The 15,672-nt window shown below is 45.6% G+C and overlaps 1 protein-coding gene across 1 annotated transcript in view; it reads right to left on the reverse strand.

Moving 5' to 3' along the window:
- ATP6V0A4 (ATPase H+ transporting V0 subunit a4) overlaps positions 1-15,672 on the reverse strand; it is a 56,929-nt gene that overhangs the window by 12,479 nt on the left and 28,778 nt on the right. Inside the window, exons 15-18 of the mRNA XM_053553793.1 lie at positions 12,381-12,499; positions 9,340-9,556; positions 6,916-7,017; positions 1,375-1,494 (exon numbers count right to left, since the gene is read on the reverse strand). Of these exons, the coding sequence (XP_053409768.1) occupies positions 1,375-1,494; positions 6,916-7,017; positions 9,340-9,556; positions 12,381-12,499 (558 nt within the window). The remainder of the gene's footprint in view (positions 1-1,374; positions 1,495-6,915; positions 7,018-9,339; positions 9,557-12,380; positions 12,500-15,672) is intronic.

The raw sequence follows: 15,672 nt of genomic DNA on the forward strand, positions 1-15,672 counted from the left end.
TGCTGGAGCTTGGGTGAGCATCCTGGGCTGGCCACACTCCATGTGCACATGACCACACATGCATGCTGGAAGAGCCCCGTGCCATGCTCAGTGACACAAGCTTCAAGTGTGGACTTCACCAGTCCCAGATTCTACCCCCATTACCTCTGCCTTTGGCTGCTTCTGATTTATCCTTTTTCTACCAAAAAAGTTCCCCCAAACCACAAAAAACTATAATTGTAAACATCGTGCTTTCTTGAGTTCTGTGAGTTATTGTATGAATTGTTGACGCAGAGTCTGAGAGGCCCCAACACATGGCAGGGATCAGTGTTGGGCGGACTTGGCAGTCTGGACTGGGCCTGTGCCCTTTGCCTTCAGCTTGGCTAACCATGGTGTGGATAGGGGAAGCAGAGTATGCACATACCTGCCGCAAGCCAGGAGACCTATGCACCCTCACACTAGGGGAAAAGGGCCTGGGAATGGAGGCCAAGGGTGCCCAGCCACAAGAGCCAGTTCATGGACAGGTGAAAATTGCCCAATGTACTGAGAGCATAGAAGAATTGAGAAGGGAGGTTGGACTGGACAGGACTGGAACTTGATGTGTCAGAAAATATGTGGATCAGATTCTAGAACATTCCAGCAAGTCAGACAGACTTGGGATGATCAACAGCCATCACCATGGGTTACTCTGTAAACCTGGAATCTTGCTGGGAAATATTCCCATGATCCAGATTTTTCAGTAATTCTAATCAATCAAATGAAAACTTTTTTGTAGTAAGCAATAAACTACAAATTTATAGCATCCCTAATCCTCATGGGATCCCAGCCCCACTCCCACATTAGGATAGAGCTCAGGCTAAAACCTACAGCCCAGGATGCAGGATTGTGCCCACTTCAATCATCACATAAAAACAGCCACCACCTCCATGTGGGAGTCCTGAGAGTGAGCGGCTGCCCTGCACAGACAGGGTGCAGAGGAAATGCACCTGAGAGGCAGAGATCACATGCACAAATTCACAAAGGGATCTCCGTGAAGGCAGCAGACTTGGGCATGTGTGGTTCTGAGCCAAGGAGGTCTCAGTAACATGGAAGACCTTCGTGTCACTAGCAAAGGCTGATACTCACCTGGACTCACAGATAGCAGAGCACTTGGCTAAAACCCTAAAATATTCCCACATTGGTTGTTCTGATCCTCTTAGATGTTCCCTCTTCCCTGGAACTTTCCCATGACTCACAGGAACAGGACTGCTGCCCAGCAGGGACCTCCAGACCCGCCCCGCTCTCCCGCCTGTGCCCACTTTGACGGCTGAGTGCCCCTGCCCTAGGGGCGGGGGTTCCACATCTAGAGTTTGTGCACAATGGGAAGTCTTCCTCAGGTGGTCTAGTTACCAATACCTCTTCCTCATGGTCATTCTGAGCCCCCTGGGCACCTGCAGAAGTCCTCCGACTGGAAGTGCTGGACCCATCACCTTCAACGTCCTCAGAGGGGTCTCCTTGGATCTTGGCTGCCTGCAGCTGTCAACAAGCAAGGAAATGCAGAGCACTGAACTCGCCCTCAGAGTCACGATTCTAAATAAACATGACCTAGACACCAGACACTGCCCTAAGCTTTATACTATCTCACTTTACCTTTGGAACAACAAATTTATGCAAGCACAACTATTGCTCAGTTTTACCAAGAAGAAAGCTGCAGCCCAGAAGTTAAGCAATGTGGCTAAGATCACCCAGCTGGCAGGGCTGGCCCGTGGCAGAGCCAGGATGCACATATAGTCAGGTGTGTGAATAGCGCACCAGAATGTGCCAAATTATACCTGGTCTCAATAGCAAAGCAACACACCCACCAAAGTGCCTTTCTGTTGTTAAAATAGCAGTGTTATAAGCACAGTCCCAACCCACCAGTTGTACCTTTGACACAGCCTGTGACCTAAGCAGCAGCACTTCTCTGGCCAGAATTAACTAAGAGAGATCAATGACTTTTCCAACACAAATGTACTACCTTAAGTAAAAAACAAACACTTTGTAAAAATAGCTTACAAAAAAAATTCAAGGCAAAAAAATAAAAAAATCTAGGTCCAGTCACCATTCAGTTTGGCCTGGTTTTACCCTAAAACTGAATGCAATCATTCTTTTGAGTTACTATGAAGCTTACCGTCCCACGTCCAGAGTTTTTCCTGGAATGATTTTATGAGAGGGATGCTGTAAATGAGGCAACAAAAATATATTTACCTTTCTGTCTTTTGCAGGTGTACACTTAACATTTGGAGGTCTCTAGGCAAGGGTAAAAAATGCAAGTCCACATGCCATGTGTGGAAATATTTAAAAATCAAGCCAACAAACTCCTGAATAAAATGTTCTAGCCTTCCAGCTTGGAAAAAAAAAAATTCTCATAAGAATGTGGAAAGCCAGGTTCAAATTCAAAGTTCTATGCCATGCCCGGGCAACATAGCGGAGCTGGCTATGAACCACCACACCGTCTTCTCACCTCCAGTTTCCTGCCATATCAGAGGGCCTTGTGTACACACACGTAACATCCCTGCCCACAACATCTGTGTTCCACCCACACTCCCCACAAATGCCTAAGGGCCTGGGGGTGCCCATGCCAGAAGTTTGGCCTGCTCTCAGGAGGCTGAGGGAAAAGGCCTTTGTAGGACCCAGACGTGGGTCTATTTGGACAGGAATTTTAGAGTCCCAGGTGCTAAGAGGGGGCTCTGGGTGAGCTTCCCCTAGGCCTGTGGTTCCTTGCCTCCTGTGGAGGGATGTGGCTTAAGTTAACATGACATTTGTCTACCTCAAAGTCTATTTTCTCTTTCCTTCAACTTAAAGAAGAAAATACCAAAGGAAAAAAATAGAAGATAGCTTCCCTATTTACAACCTTAAGCTTTAGCCTTTTCTGCTCATTATCCTTGAATTGGTTTAAATGAACCATTTAAAACAAAATGAATAGGGGCAACACCTGTGGCTCAGTGGGTAGGGCACTGGCCCCATATACCGAAGGTGCCAGGTTCAAACCCGGCCCTGGACAAATTGCAACAAAAAAATAGCCAGGCATTGTGGCAGGTGCCAGCTACTTGGGAGGCTGAGGCAAAAGAATCGCCTAAGCCTAGGAGTTGAGCTACTGTGAGCTATGTGATGCCATGGCACTCTACCAAGGGCGATAAAGTCAGACTCTGTCTCTATAAAAAAAAAAAAAAAAAAAGAATAATTTTGTAGAAGTGCAACACTGAGCTTTGTGAGTCCTACTGACTATCTTTTTTCTAGTCAAAATATACTTGCAGTCCCCTTAATAAAGTCTCACAGTGCTTAAGCTGGTTGCCATGTGAAATAAAATCATTGTGAATTAACTACTGGCCAGTTTCTAAAAACATCTATGCTAGCAAGATGCAGTGGCTTACACCTGTAACCCCAGCACTTCAGGAAGATCACTTGAGGTCAGGAGTGTGAGACCAGACTAGGCAACGTAGTGATACAGTGTCTCTACAAAAAATAGAAAAAATTAGCTAGGTGAAAAAATTAACTACATACCTGTAGTCCTAGATACTCAGGAGGCTGAGGCAAGAGAACTGCTTGAGCTCATAAATTTGATGTTGCTATGAGCTATGATCAGGCCACTGCTCTCCAGTCTGGGCAGAGAGAGACCCTGTTTCTAAGATTAATAAAATAGGCTGGGCACAGTGGCTCACACCTATATCCCAGCAATTGGGAGGCCAAGGCAGGTGGATTGCCTGAGCTTGCAAGCCTGAGCCCGAGTGAGACTTCTTCTCTCAAAATAGCCAGGCGTTGTGGCGGGCACCTATACTCCTAGCCACTTGGGAAGCTGAGGCAAGAGAATCACTTGAGCCCAGGAGTTTGAGGTTGCTATGAGTTATGATGCCACGGCACTCTACCAAGGGTGACAAAGTGAGACTCTATCTCAAAAACAAAATAAAATAAAATAAAATCACGTGTGCTGGACAGCGCCTGTGGCTCAGTGGGTAAGGTGCCAGCCCCATATACCAAGGGTGACGGGTTCAAATCCGGCCCCGGCCAAACTGCAACCAAAAAATAGCCGGGCATTGTGGCGGGCACCTGTAGTCCCAGCTACTCGGGAGGCTGAGGCAAGAGAATCGCTTAAGCCCAGGAGTTGGAGGTTGCTGTGAGCTGTGTGATGCCACGGCACTCTACCGAGGGCCATAAAGTGAGACTCTGTCTCTACAAAAATAAATAAATAAATAAATAAAATAAAATAAAATCACGTGTGCTGGACAGCACCTGTGGCTCAGTGGGTAAGGCACTGGCCCCATGTACCAAGGGTGGTGAGTTCAAACCCAGCCCAGCCAAACTGCAACAAAAAAATAGCTGGGCATTGTGGCAGGCGCCTGTAGTTCCAGCTACTCAGGAGGCTGAAGGGAGAGAATTACCTAAGCCCAAGGTTTTGGAGGTTGCTGTGAGCTGTGATGCCACAGCACTCTACCGAGGGTTAATAAGTGAGATTCTGTCTCAAAAAAAACACATGTGCTAAAAGATAAATGATATGTTTGTAGTATCAGTATTTTAATTATTAATACTAGAACATTGGATAAGAGAAGTCAGATCTTCCAGAAGACACTGTGAATGATTCTGTTTACATAAAATTCCAAACAAACCAACCACATATGGTCCTCCTGTCAAGACAACGGCCCCCGGGGGGTGAGAGAGCAGCAGGGTGGAGGCCCGTGGCACTGGGGTCCAAACCCAGACCCGGGCCTTGCTGTGAGTGCTCGGGCAGGAACGTGCTCCCGTGTGACACCTCGCTGTGAGTGCTCGGGCAGGAACGTGCTCCCATGTGACACCTCGCTGTGAGTGCTCGGGCAGGAACGTGCTCCCGTGTGACACCTCACTGTGAGTGCTTGGGCAGGAACGTGCTCCCATGTGACACCTCGCTGGTCAGTGCCCTCATCACTTCTGAGTGATGGTGTTTATACTGTGCTTCAATCATTTTACCATAGGAAACACATACACCAATATAAAGATTTTAAATGGAAATGCAAAGTTATTTCACTATGACCTAACAGGTGGGAGGCTGGGGGACCTGGGTCCCCAGCAGCAAGTCAGAAGAAGAAATAAAATGTGGGACACAGATGTCCCAGGGAGCTGGCCATGTGCCAGGTGGCCCCCTAGTGAAGGGCTGCCAGGCCCCCGGAACTGGGTTACGGAAGAGGGTGAATCGACCGCAGCTCTGTTCAGATGCTCTGAGGTCCATCAGAACAAATGGGTCTGTCTCTGCCAGGTCTGCAGGGCTTCAGGGAGGCGGAGTCACTGTCTCTCGATGGAGGTGGTAACGTTTCTAACATGAATAAGAACCACCAGGACCCTAATCAGCAGTCTAGCAACCCAAGCACCACAGAAACAGCCAGCAAGCAGGCTTCAGGGGCTCCTGCTACCCAGAGTGCATGGAGAGGTGCCATCCGCAATGACAGACGAAGAAAACCCTCGCTCTTTCCTTCCCTGCTGTTCAAGCTGTCCAGGGGGTAACAGGAGAAATCCGCACATGTAGTGTAAAGAGCAAGACCAGCTCTTATTTTAGAGTCCTAGGGCTCAGGTGAGCCCCTGCTTATGGACAGGTTGCGTTTACAAAAAAAAAAAACAAAAACTGCATCAACTTCTCCAAACAGGTATTTGCCACCTTCCTCTGAAACACCTGGTGATCTGTTTGGACAGGCATCTACCCCAACCTCCATCTCTCCAACTAACCAAACAACAAACAAGTAAGTATCCTTGGCTTTGTCTTCCTCTTTATGAACATCCCACCTGAATTACATTCCATCCAGGCTTTGCGATTAGTCAAGACTGGCCAGCGATAAAGAGACAGCGAGAGGAGAGGCAGATGACAGAGAAGTGGGGCATCGCAGAGGAACAACCCTCCCGAACTCCAGTGTCTCCACGTCTTGGCCCCTGACGCTACTGCCCTCCCAGCCAAAACCCAACAAGACACTAGAAAAATGGAATTTAATCCGAACCTGTCTACAACCATCTAAAACACCGGTGATCTCCCCACATTCCACTTGATGTTTTCACTAATGGCGAGAAGCGAGTGTGATCCCCTCCAACAGCACGTGTGTGTCATAACTAGACCTGATGTCCCCTGGAACGTTAATCTTCCTAAATCCCATTTGATATATTAAATTCCTTCACACACACACACCCCCAAGTAAATCTGAGGCTCAGAAACAGTTTAGACAAAAGGAGGAAGTGAACTGAAACTGGTACTTGGCCACTGAGAGAAAACGTCACAAATAAATAAAAACTGACCTATTTGAATGTGTTTACTATTCTAATTCCCTGGCACAATCTGTAACATAACACAGTAAAATCTCACCGCTTTAGAATACTAATGAAAAACAGCTTTTAATATCCTTTTAAAAAAGTAAAACTATAGTAAAACACTCTTATTCTTAATTAATACAACAATCTATGAATCATTAACTCCCAGTAGACACCCTGAACTAAGTCCAAAAGACACAAGATTTATATGCAGTTGCCCTTTTTTTTGAGACAGTTTCTCCACTCTGCGCCCTGGAGTCACAGCTCACAGCAACCTCAAACTTCTGAGCTCAAGAGATCCTTTTGCATCAGCCTCCCTAGTATTTGGGACTATAGGTGCCCACCACAATGCACAGCTATTTTTAGAGACAAGGTCTCGCTCTGGCTCAGGCTGGTCTTGAACTCATAAACTCTGGCAATCCACCCACCTCAGCCTTCCAGAGTGCTAGGATTACAGGCGATAACAACCATGAAGTTGCCCCTGATAGATCATTTGGTGGAAATCAGAGGGCTGAGTGTTGTGCACTTGGGCAGGGAGCAACCCCCCCACCCCCACTGCCCTCCAGGTGCAGGGAGGCCCCACACTGTCTTTGAAGCCCCCATTTTCCAGGAGTCACATTCCTGCCCAGTGGGTAGACCAAAACGCATGCCCCTTACCTGGGATTTCCGATGATTGGCTCTAAGAATAAATGGCTTAATCAGAAGCATCCACGGCACCGAAACCAAAGCCATAACCACAAAAAAACTCTGGACTTCTTGCTGTAAGACCAAAAATCCCGTCATTTTAATGTGACCTCACAGGAAGTGAGATTTTTTTTATGATAAAAACAATAAATATGGGTCATTTCAGTAGCACTTTATTTTGAGGGAGCTAATATATTTCAATGAACCCATTCACCTTTACATCTAGAATATTCCTTTTGCAGACAGAGAAATGTCTGTCCAGTGACACCCAGCCTCTAATACAGGGTGGCATTGGAAACTCGTTCTCTTTATCCCTAAGTAGCCCCTTACTATCACTGTGCCATATGTCCCCCGTCTTCTGAACAAGCACCCAGGACACATGATAAAGGCAGCCCTTATTCCATTAATTCTATTCCATGGGGATAGTTTTCCCTGGCTCTGGATGAAAACTGTAGCAGGTCCTGTGGCTTCACTGGTCATAACATACCCAAAAGTCCTAGGGTCACTTTAAGTCACAAACATTATTCAATCAGTAATTTCATATTTCCAACATTAGATAATTACCTGAGCTGTCTTGCTTTCTCTCTCTCAAAGAAAATTGCTACCCAGCATTCATCCCTGCAATGTAGGTAAGTCATCCAACCAGTTCTGTGATGCCCACGTGGAACTCTTTCCTGACCTCTGTCTCAGCTCCATTGGCAGGAGACACAGCCTTCACGCCCCTGCTGGAACCCAGGAGAAGCCCCAGCTACATGCTGGGGGAGAACGTCTGCACACCCTCCTGACCGGCCCCGTTGACATGCTCCCTGGTGACCACTTTGGAGGAGTGAGTCACAGCTGCTATTGTTGAAAGAACCAGAAAGTCTCAGAAGGCTCAGTCAGAGCTATTGAAAAGCAGTGGAAAAGGGGTGCTTGGAGGAAAAGGAAAAATGTTTCCTGAGCCTTCCATCTCTCCAACTGTTGTGACCACCAAGGATGCCAGGAGGCAATTTATTATCTCGTTTGTAACAAGATTTACCCTGATAACAGAGAGAACATTTTATTTGCTCTATCTTCCCTCCTAGTTCCACTTTTACATACCAAAAAAGGGAAAGGATCGCTGAACCCGGGCTGAACTGGCCCATCCTTGCCCCACACACGATGCTGCCTCACTGCAGTGCGCCCACTTCCATACAGCGAGGCTTTCCCCCGAGGATGCACAAAGCCACCAGCTGTGTGTGTGTGTGTGTGTGTGTGTGTGTGTGTGTGTGTACCCTTTGCTATTCAGAGACAGCCAGGGCAATGTTGGGAAGGGACTTTCTCTATGAAAACAGCTAACATATGAAACGATGAATCTGACTCCTCTGCCTGAAAGAGAAGACTTGTTCGGGAAATACAACAAACTTGCATTTAGACTCCAGCTCTGAGTAAACGAAGCTTCAAGATACACTGGGCGCTGCCAACATTCTGGGGGTGGCACTCAGTTACCATTCATGCGCCATGACAGTAACAGCCCGCCACAAAGGAGCTTGTTTCTTCTCTGATTACTATCAAAAATCATTCCTTATGAAAACCCTGTGGCAAGGCATTTTTTTTATTATTATTGATACTTATGTAGGGGAAGAGAACATGGATAGGAATTCATCCAGTGAGAACAGGCGTGGCTGCAGGGAAGCATGAATTTACGAGGCCAGACAACCTTCACCCTGAAGGGCCACCCTGCATTGGGAAACCAGCCACAGAGCTCAATCCAGAGAAGTCAGTACCTGTGTACATGCGTCCCTTTAGTGAAAAATCCCCCCTCAAACAATGTTATCAGGTTAACCATTGGGAGAGGTTGGGGGAAAACTACTGTATTTGTGTTATCAAAGAATTTCTTACTGAGCCATTTTTATATCCAAGTCCAATGGCACATTTATACTTTTTTTTTAATTAAATACTAAGTTGATAAGGAGGATGAAAAAAATCACTCCCACTAGCCTTGGACGCACAGAGAACATGGGTTTGGTTCATGGTTTCTAGAAACCTACTCCCCACGTGAACAGATGGACTCGTCCTCTTGATTCTATGCCAATTTACATTCTTGCGAACTTTAGAGCATTTTACAGTTTCAGGTCAATCGACCTGAACTGTACTGTCTCTTCACGGCCACTGTACAAGCTACTTTTCAACCTCTCAGCAATAACCTCTGTCATGTCTTACTCCTACAGGGAGGCTGCAGCCGCACCATGGCCCTCAGGGCTCATTACCTTTATTGAATAAGGACCTTTTGAAATTTAAAGGACATAACACCCTTATCTTATACTTTTGCAAATATTTGCAAGACTGAGCCATCTTAACATGTTCACAAATAACTTGTAAAAGTACGAGATAAATTTGACATGATCAAGTGGATAAAAGAACAGAAAACAGAAATACCTGGTGTTCGTACAGAGGTGCATTGGAAGAGTCGCTGTAGTTAAACAGAAACATGTTGATGAAGTGGATGAGGATGCTGGGGGCGTGCCGAGACACGTGGACATCAAAGAGGCACCATTTGAAAATGATCATGAAAACCAGGTATCCAAAGAGACACAGGATGAAGATCATCTCAGGGATAAATTGCAGAATGATGTTGACAGTCTTTCTGAAGTATCTGGGGTTGGAAAACAAACACACATATGAGTTAGGACACTGAGGGAACATTAGGACTTAATTATTCTCTCAAAGTACAAAATGTTCATTTTTTTTTTTTAATAGCACTACTGGCAAAGAGCGGCACCCCCGGCAAACAGCAATCAGATATGGATGGATAAGAAAGAAGAAAAAGGGAATATCGGAAAGTGCTTTTGCACAAAAGATTCCCAGGGAACCCGGGTCTAGAAGGTGTCGCCCACACAGGGAGGTGGTTCCACAGCATCCTTGCGGCGCTCGCTCACACAAACACATTCAAAGGTGAAAGGATGTCGAATGGGGACTTGAAGTCTTTTTCCCTAAGGCTGTCCTAAGGTAGAGGCCGACAAATTGCAGCCTACAGGCCCAATCAAGCCCAACCCTCACCTGTTTTTGTACAGCCTAGAAGTTAAGAATAGTTTTTCCATTTTTAAATAGTTGGAAAACAAACAAACAAAAAATAATATTTTATGATACGTTCAAATTATATAAAATTCAGATTTCAGTGCTCATTGGAACATAGTCATGTTCATTCACTTATATATTGACTATAGCTATTTTCACTCTACGGTACCATAATTGGGTTCAGGGGTATCCAAAATGGGGCCTACAGGCTGCATGCAGGTTATGCGAGGACTTTTTTGCTTCTCTGTGGCAGCAGATATCACGAAAATTATGCATAGACCTTTTTTCTTGACTCATCAGCTTTCATTAGTGTTTGTGTATTTAACATGTGGCCCAAGACAACTCTTCTTCTCCCAAGTGGCACGGAGAAACCAAAAGTCTGCACACTCGAACTTACTGTGGTTCAACTTACTGTTTTTGATTCTATGAAGGTATCCTTATAAACATTCTGGTTTTCACTTTAGTACAATATTCACTAAAGGACATGAGATATTTACCACTATATTATGAAATAGGCTTTGTGTTAGATAGTTTTGCCCGACTATGGGCTAAGTGTTCTGAGCACATTCAAGGTAGGTGAGGCTAAACTATGGTAGTGATCGGTTACATATATTAAATGCATTTTCAATTTATGGTGTTTTCAACTCATGCATTTATCAGTATACAACCCCATAATAAGTCAAGGAACTGCTGTTTTTGCAACAGAAACTGTATGTCCTGCAAAGCCTGAAATACTTTCTCTCTGGCCCTTTACAAAGGCATTTTGCCAACTCCTGCTGTTGAGTACAGTCTCACAAATCTAAAAATGGGGGCTTCCAAGGGAAAATGTCAGGACATGCCCCCATATCCCTAGTCTACTGCAAGAGTTATCTGGGTAATTTCATGATCAGACAGGACTTCTAAAGACAGTTGAGGCCAAGCTGGGACAGAATGATGCCACTGACAGTCTAGTCCCAAAAACCCTTTGCGGAATTATCTTTCAGTTAATTCTCACAGCACTTTCATGTAGGCAGTAGTTACAGAGTGCTTGTCAGTTTGCTCACTAAATACTCCTGCCTTTGCAAGCAGAACTGTACTTCTCCGCCTTTTCAAGTTGAGGATCAACTTGTGACTGGGCAAAAAATGGGGACAGAACTGGTGGGTGTTACTTCTGGGCAGAAGCTTTTATTTTTTTATTTATTTTATTTATTTTATTTTTTAATTTCAGCTTGCTTGTTCATTCGTCTTCGTTTGAAGTACTCTTTTTTTGTTGTTGTTCATTTTCTTCTTCCTCTGGCGATGCTCTGTCCCGTTGCCTCCCCAGTAGGTGGGATTACAGATGCCAACCACAACGTCTGGCTGTTTTTGATGCTGTTAGTAGAGACAGGGTCTTACTCTGGCTCACTGCTGCTCATACTGGTCTCGAACCTCTGAGCTCAGACAATCCACCCGCCTCGGCCTCCCACAGCGCTGGGACTATAGGCGTGAGCCACCATGCCCGGCCTGGGCAGAAGCTTTTTAGAGTCAATGTGTAACTCACCACCTGCCACCTGCTATGGCAGCCAGCAGCGTTCCAGGTGGTGACTGCCCATCAGCCCTGGGCCTGGTGTAAGGGTGGCTGGAGCAGAGCTCTGGTGAGCCCACGATGGACATGTGTCATAGTCCTAAGCCACTGAGATTAGGAGGCTGTTATCACACAACAAACTAACCCATTATGACTACGCATCCCTATTTTATTGACAATAACCTCAGAGACGTTAAGCAACAATTGTACGATCACATAGCTGCTAGGATTGAAACCAGGACTGAAACTTCTGACTCCAAAGCTTGCATCATTTCTTGACGTCCAAACTACTACTCATAAACTGCAGTCAGCGGCCATGTCCACAAACGGCACGAGCGAATGGGCACATTTGGAGCTGTTTTCGAACATTTATACCTTTAACATAAGTAAGTTTAAGATGCTTTCCAGTGACGGACCTTGACCGAAGAGAAGGAACACACAAGGAAACATCCACAGCCCAAGAAGTGAGAGAGAGGCTGCTGCCGGGAAGGAGAAATGACACCACATAGGGTGCAGAAGCTGAAGGCGTCTTGGCCGAAAGTTGCTTCGTCCTTCTCAGCCCATTTGGTGGGAGACAAGCCTGAAAACAGCACCAACCTAGGCCTTTGGGGGGCCGTGTGCTTCCCAGTCCTTTTGAACCCTTGAGTATTTCCGGGGTGAGAGCTGCACTCACTTTTGAGACTTTGCTCAGGAGAATCAGAGATGCTGCCGTTTCCGGCCAACCAGCCTCTCCTGCCTAAGCCTAAGGAAGTGTTCTCTGTAGGAAGGGAACTTGTACAGAGCGAGGTGGGTTCCAGCTGGCGGCTCTGCCGCCCCTCGTCAGGAGTGTGATCAGACAGAACAGGCACAGCACACTTACATGTGATTGAACAGGCTGAGAATAACGCCGAAAACCATCTGGACGATTCCCAGGATAACTGACATCTTCATTTTATAGGAATTCAAAAAGGTGAGTTTGTTTGAAGCCAAGTTCCAAATCTGAATGGGAAAGGGACAAGGAACAGGTGAGACAGAGTCTTAGAAGTTCTCCTAGAGTTGGGGGCTGCAGCTGCAGGTCCCCTGAGTATGCCGCTCTGGGAACACATTTTCAAATTTCAGTGCAGTTCAGTGCATGCATTTTAGGCTTAAAAAGGAAAAGGACAAAGCCCTCTATTAAATGCAACTTTAATAGAGGGAAGACAGCTGGGAACAAAGATCTTACATGATTTTCCCCCTGTCCTAAAATGAAAAAGTCATCTGAAACATCATGGAGAGATCTCGAAATTGCTTCAGTTCCCTTAATAATGTTCTGGAGACGGGGCGGCACCTGTGGCTCAAAGGGATAGGGCACCAGCTCCAGCCAAAAACTGCAAATAATAATAATAATAATAATAATAACGTTCTGGAGACCACTGGCCGAGGACTATGTGGAACCTTTATAGTAAAACCACCTTGTACTCTGAATGTCTATAGCGCTTCGCCTTACAAAGCATTTTCCCAAGGCCCTTCTCCAGGACCCATTCCTGTCACCAGCATTACTGAGCACAATGGGTAAGACTCAGTCCTTGCCTGCTATGTGGCCCCTGTTTTAGACAGAGCTGCCAGACAGGCATGATGGGGGACCCAAGTACTTGTTCTGGCCCAAATGAAGCTGATGTAAAAGCAAGCTCTCTGGGTGGTCTCTCACTGACTAATGTTCCTCTTTCCTGCAGAAATCTCAGCATCCCCACATCTCCACTCCCACCCTGTGGAAATGATTCCAAGTCCTCGCTCCTAACCCTGACCCCAGCTGAACTTAGGCACATCCCAAACTGTGTTCTAGATGCATCTTCAGGGTTTGCTCTGATAGATCTCAAAAGTAACAAAGCCATAAAGGCTTTGTCACCTTCCCTCCTGCATCACTTCTCCCTCCAAACTTCTCTGCCTCTGTTAGGGGCCAACATCCCCCAGGCACAGCTGCGGTGCAGAACTCATCATGACCCCCAACCACGTGCATGCACGGCCTGGCACCACCTCACGCTGACTCTCCCTCTGCAATGCCTTGCACCTGCCAGAGAGGCACCCCCCTCACAAAGACTGCCGCAGGGAGGGTGGGAGAAGGGACTCCAGTAGCAGGTGCCTGAAGACAGAGGCCCCCCTTCATCCTCGCACCTGCCTTGCCATCTCAGCTGCACCAGGCCTGCCCGCTGCCCTTCCTTTGCCTGCCTAGTTGGCCAGCAGCACTCCCCACGGCAAGGGCAGCGGCACACTGTCCACCCAGCCAAATCTGATAAATTAAAGCTGTTAAGAGTTGAGTACCAGGCACATACTAAGCTCCTAAGATGTATTTGCCTCATTTAATTCTAACAAAACTCTATGAGATAGATACAATTATTCCCATTTTATTGACAAGGGAATTTGCCATAATCTGAGGAAGATTAAGTTACTTACACACCTAGGAAAAAATAATTCACTATGATAGCAACTAACACTCGTGGAGCATTTAACTTGTTTATGCGCCAGACTCTGTTCTGGGGCTTTTACATGTAAAAATGATTCAGTCTGTGGCAGCGCCTGTGGCTCAAAGGAGTAGGGCTCTGGCTCCACATGCCGGAGGTAGTGGGTTCAAACCCAGCCCTGGCCATAAACTGCAAAAAAAAAAATAATAATTTAGTCTGCTGAGCAGCCCTAGGAGTTAGTGCTGTTATTAAATTACATCCATCTTACAGGTGAGGAAATAGACACAGAAATGTTAACTTGCTCAAAATCACAGAGCAAGTAAATGGAAAAGCTGAGATTTAAACCTAGGCAGTCTGATTCCAGAGCAGGGGCTCTTAACCATTTTGTTTTGTTCATTTATTATAAAATATTTAGAAACACCTTAAGGCTAGCTATGATGAAGGCCAAATATTTTGTGATTTGGTTCACAAAAAGATGGTGAACATAGTCACACATATAGAAATTTACATTATAAAAAATTAAACCCTCATTAATTATCTGTGACAGAAGTACTAATATGGCACAGAAATGTTCTGTTAAAGTGGTTATTTCTGAAGAATAGGCTTCCAAGAATAGGGGAAGTAGGAAAGGCAATCCTGCTTTTCTTTTCTTTTTTTTTGAGACAGAGTCTCCAGCTGCCGCCCTGGGTAAAGTGCTATGGCATCACTACTCACAGCAACCTCAAACTCTTGGGCTTAAGCAATCCTCTTGCCTCAGCCTCCCAAGTAGCTGAGACTACAGGCACCCGCTACAACACCCGACTATTTTTTGGTTATAGTTGTCATTGTTGTTTGGCAGGCCCAGGCTGGATTCGAACCCACCAGCTCCAGTGTATGTGGCTGGCATCTTAGCTGCTTAAACTACAGGCACCAAGCCTATTTTCTGATATATTTTGTATGTATTTTAAAAACCACACATATGTATGTATTACTTTAGGATAAAAAGCCTGAAATTTTTCAAAATTCTAAATATTACTAGAAAAAAAATTTTATTATATTCAACATCCCACCTTCTCTTTCACCTTGACATTTTTTTCTTTTTGTTCTAACTGGTGGGATGGGCAGGGGACAAAATGACAGGCAGAGTAGTAACTCTTGGACCATTTAGCTCTGAAATGTGAAATACCATAGTCCAGCTCTGTATGAGGAGCAGAACTGGGCAGATGGGATTTGCTGATGAAGTAGACGTGGGCTGTGCAGGAAAGAGAGAAGTTCGCTGGGACAATGAAATTGTAGGAAAATCAACCAGACCCCAGAATCATCCCCGGCTCCATGCTTCCCCATGACCTGCTTACTAATCACAAAATTCTTTTGACCAAGGATGAAGCCTTCCAGTCTGTAAAAATAACAACTCATATTTGTTTTTAGCACTTTGCATCTTCCAAAACAGCTTTTTAGGACTTTACCAGTTTGGGTAAAATTTAGAATGCATGTGCTCCTGGATGGCAAGTATAAACAGACCCTGGGCAATGCTTCTGTTTTTATGAGGGCAAAGAGATGGGAAGACAATAAAAGAACGCAGGAAAACGGAGGAGAGGTGACTTTCAAGACATGAAAGACTAAAAACCAATTATAGGGCCTGACCTTTTTACTCTCCACTAAAACTGAGGCCTCAGGTTTTCTCCCACAAATTTAGAGCGTAGAAGAAACAGGTGTGGACAGCATTGGCGGAGTTCAGTTTGAGGCCGCTCATAT

This window comes from Nycticebus coucang, chromosome 11 (assembly GCF_027406575.1).
Source record: "Nycticebus coucang isolate mNycCou1 chromosome 11, mNycCou1.pri, whole genome shotgun sequence".
Lineage (NCBI taxonomy): Eukaryota > Metazoa > Chordata > Mammalia > Primates > Lorisidae > Nycticebus > Nycticebus coucang.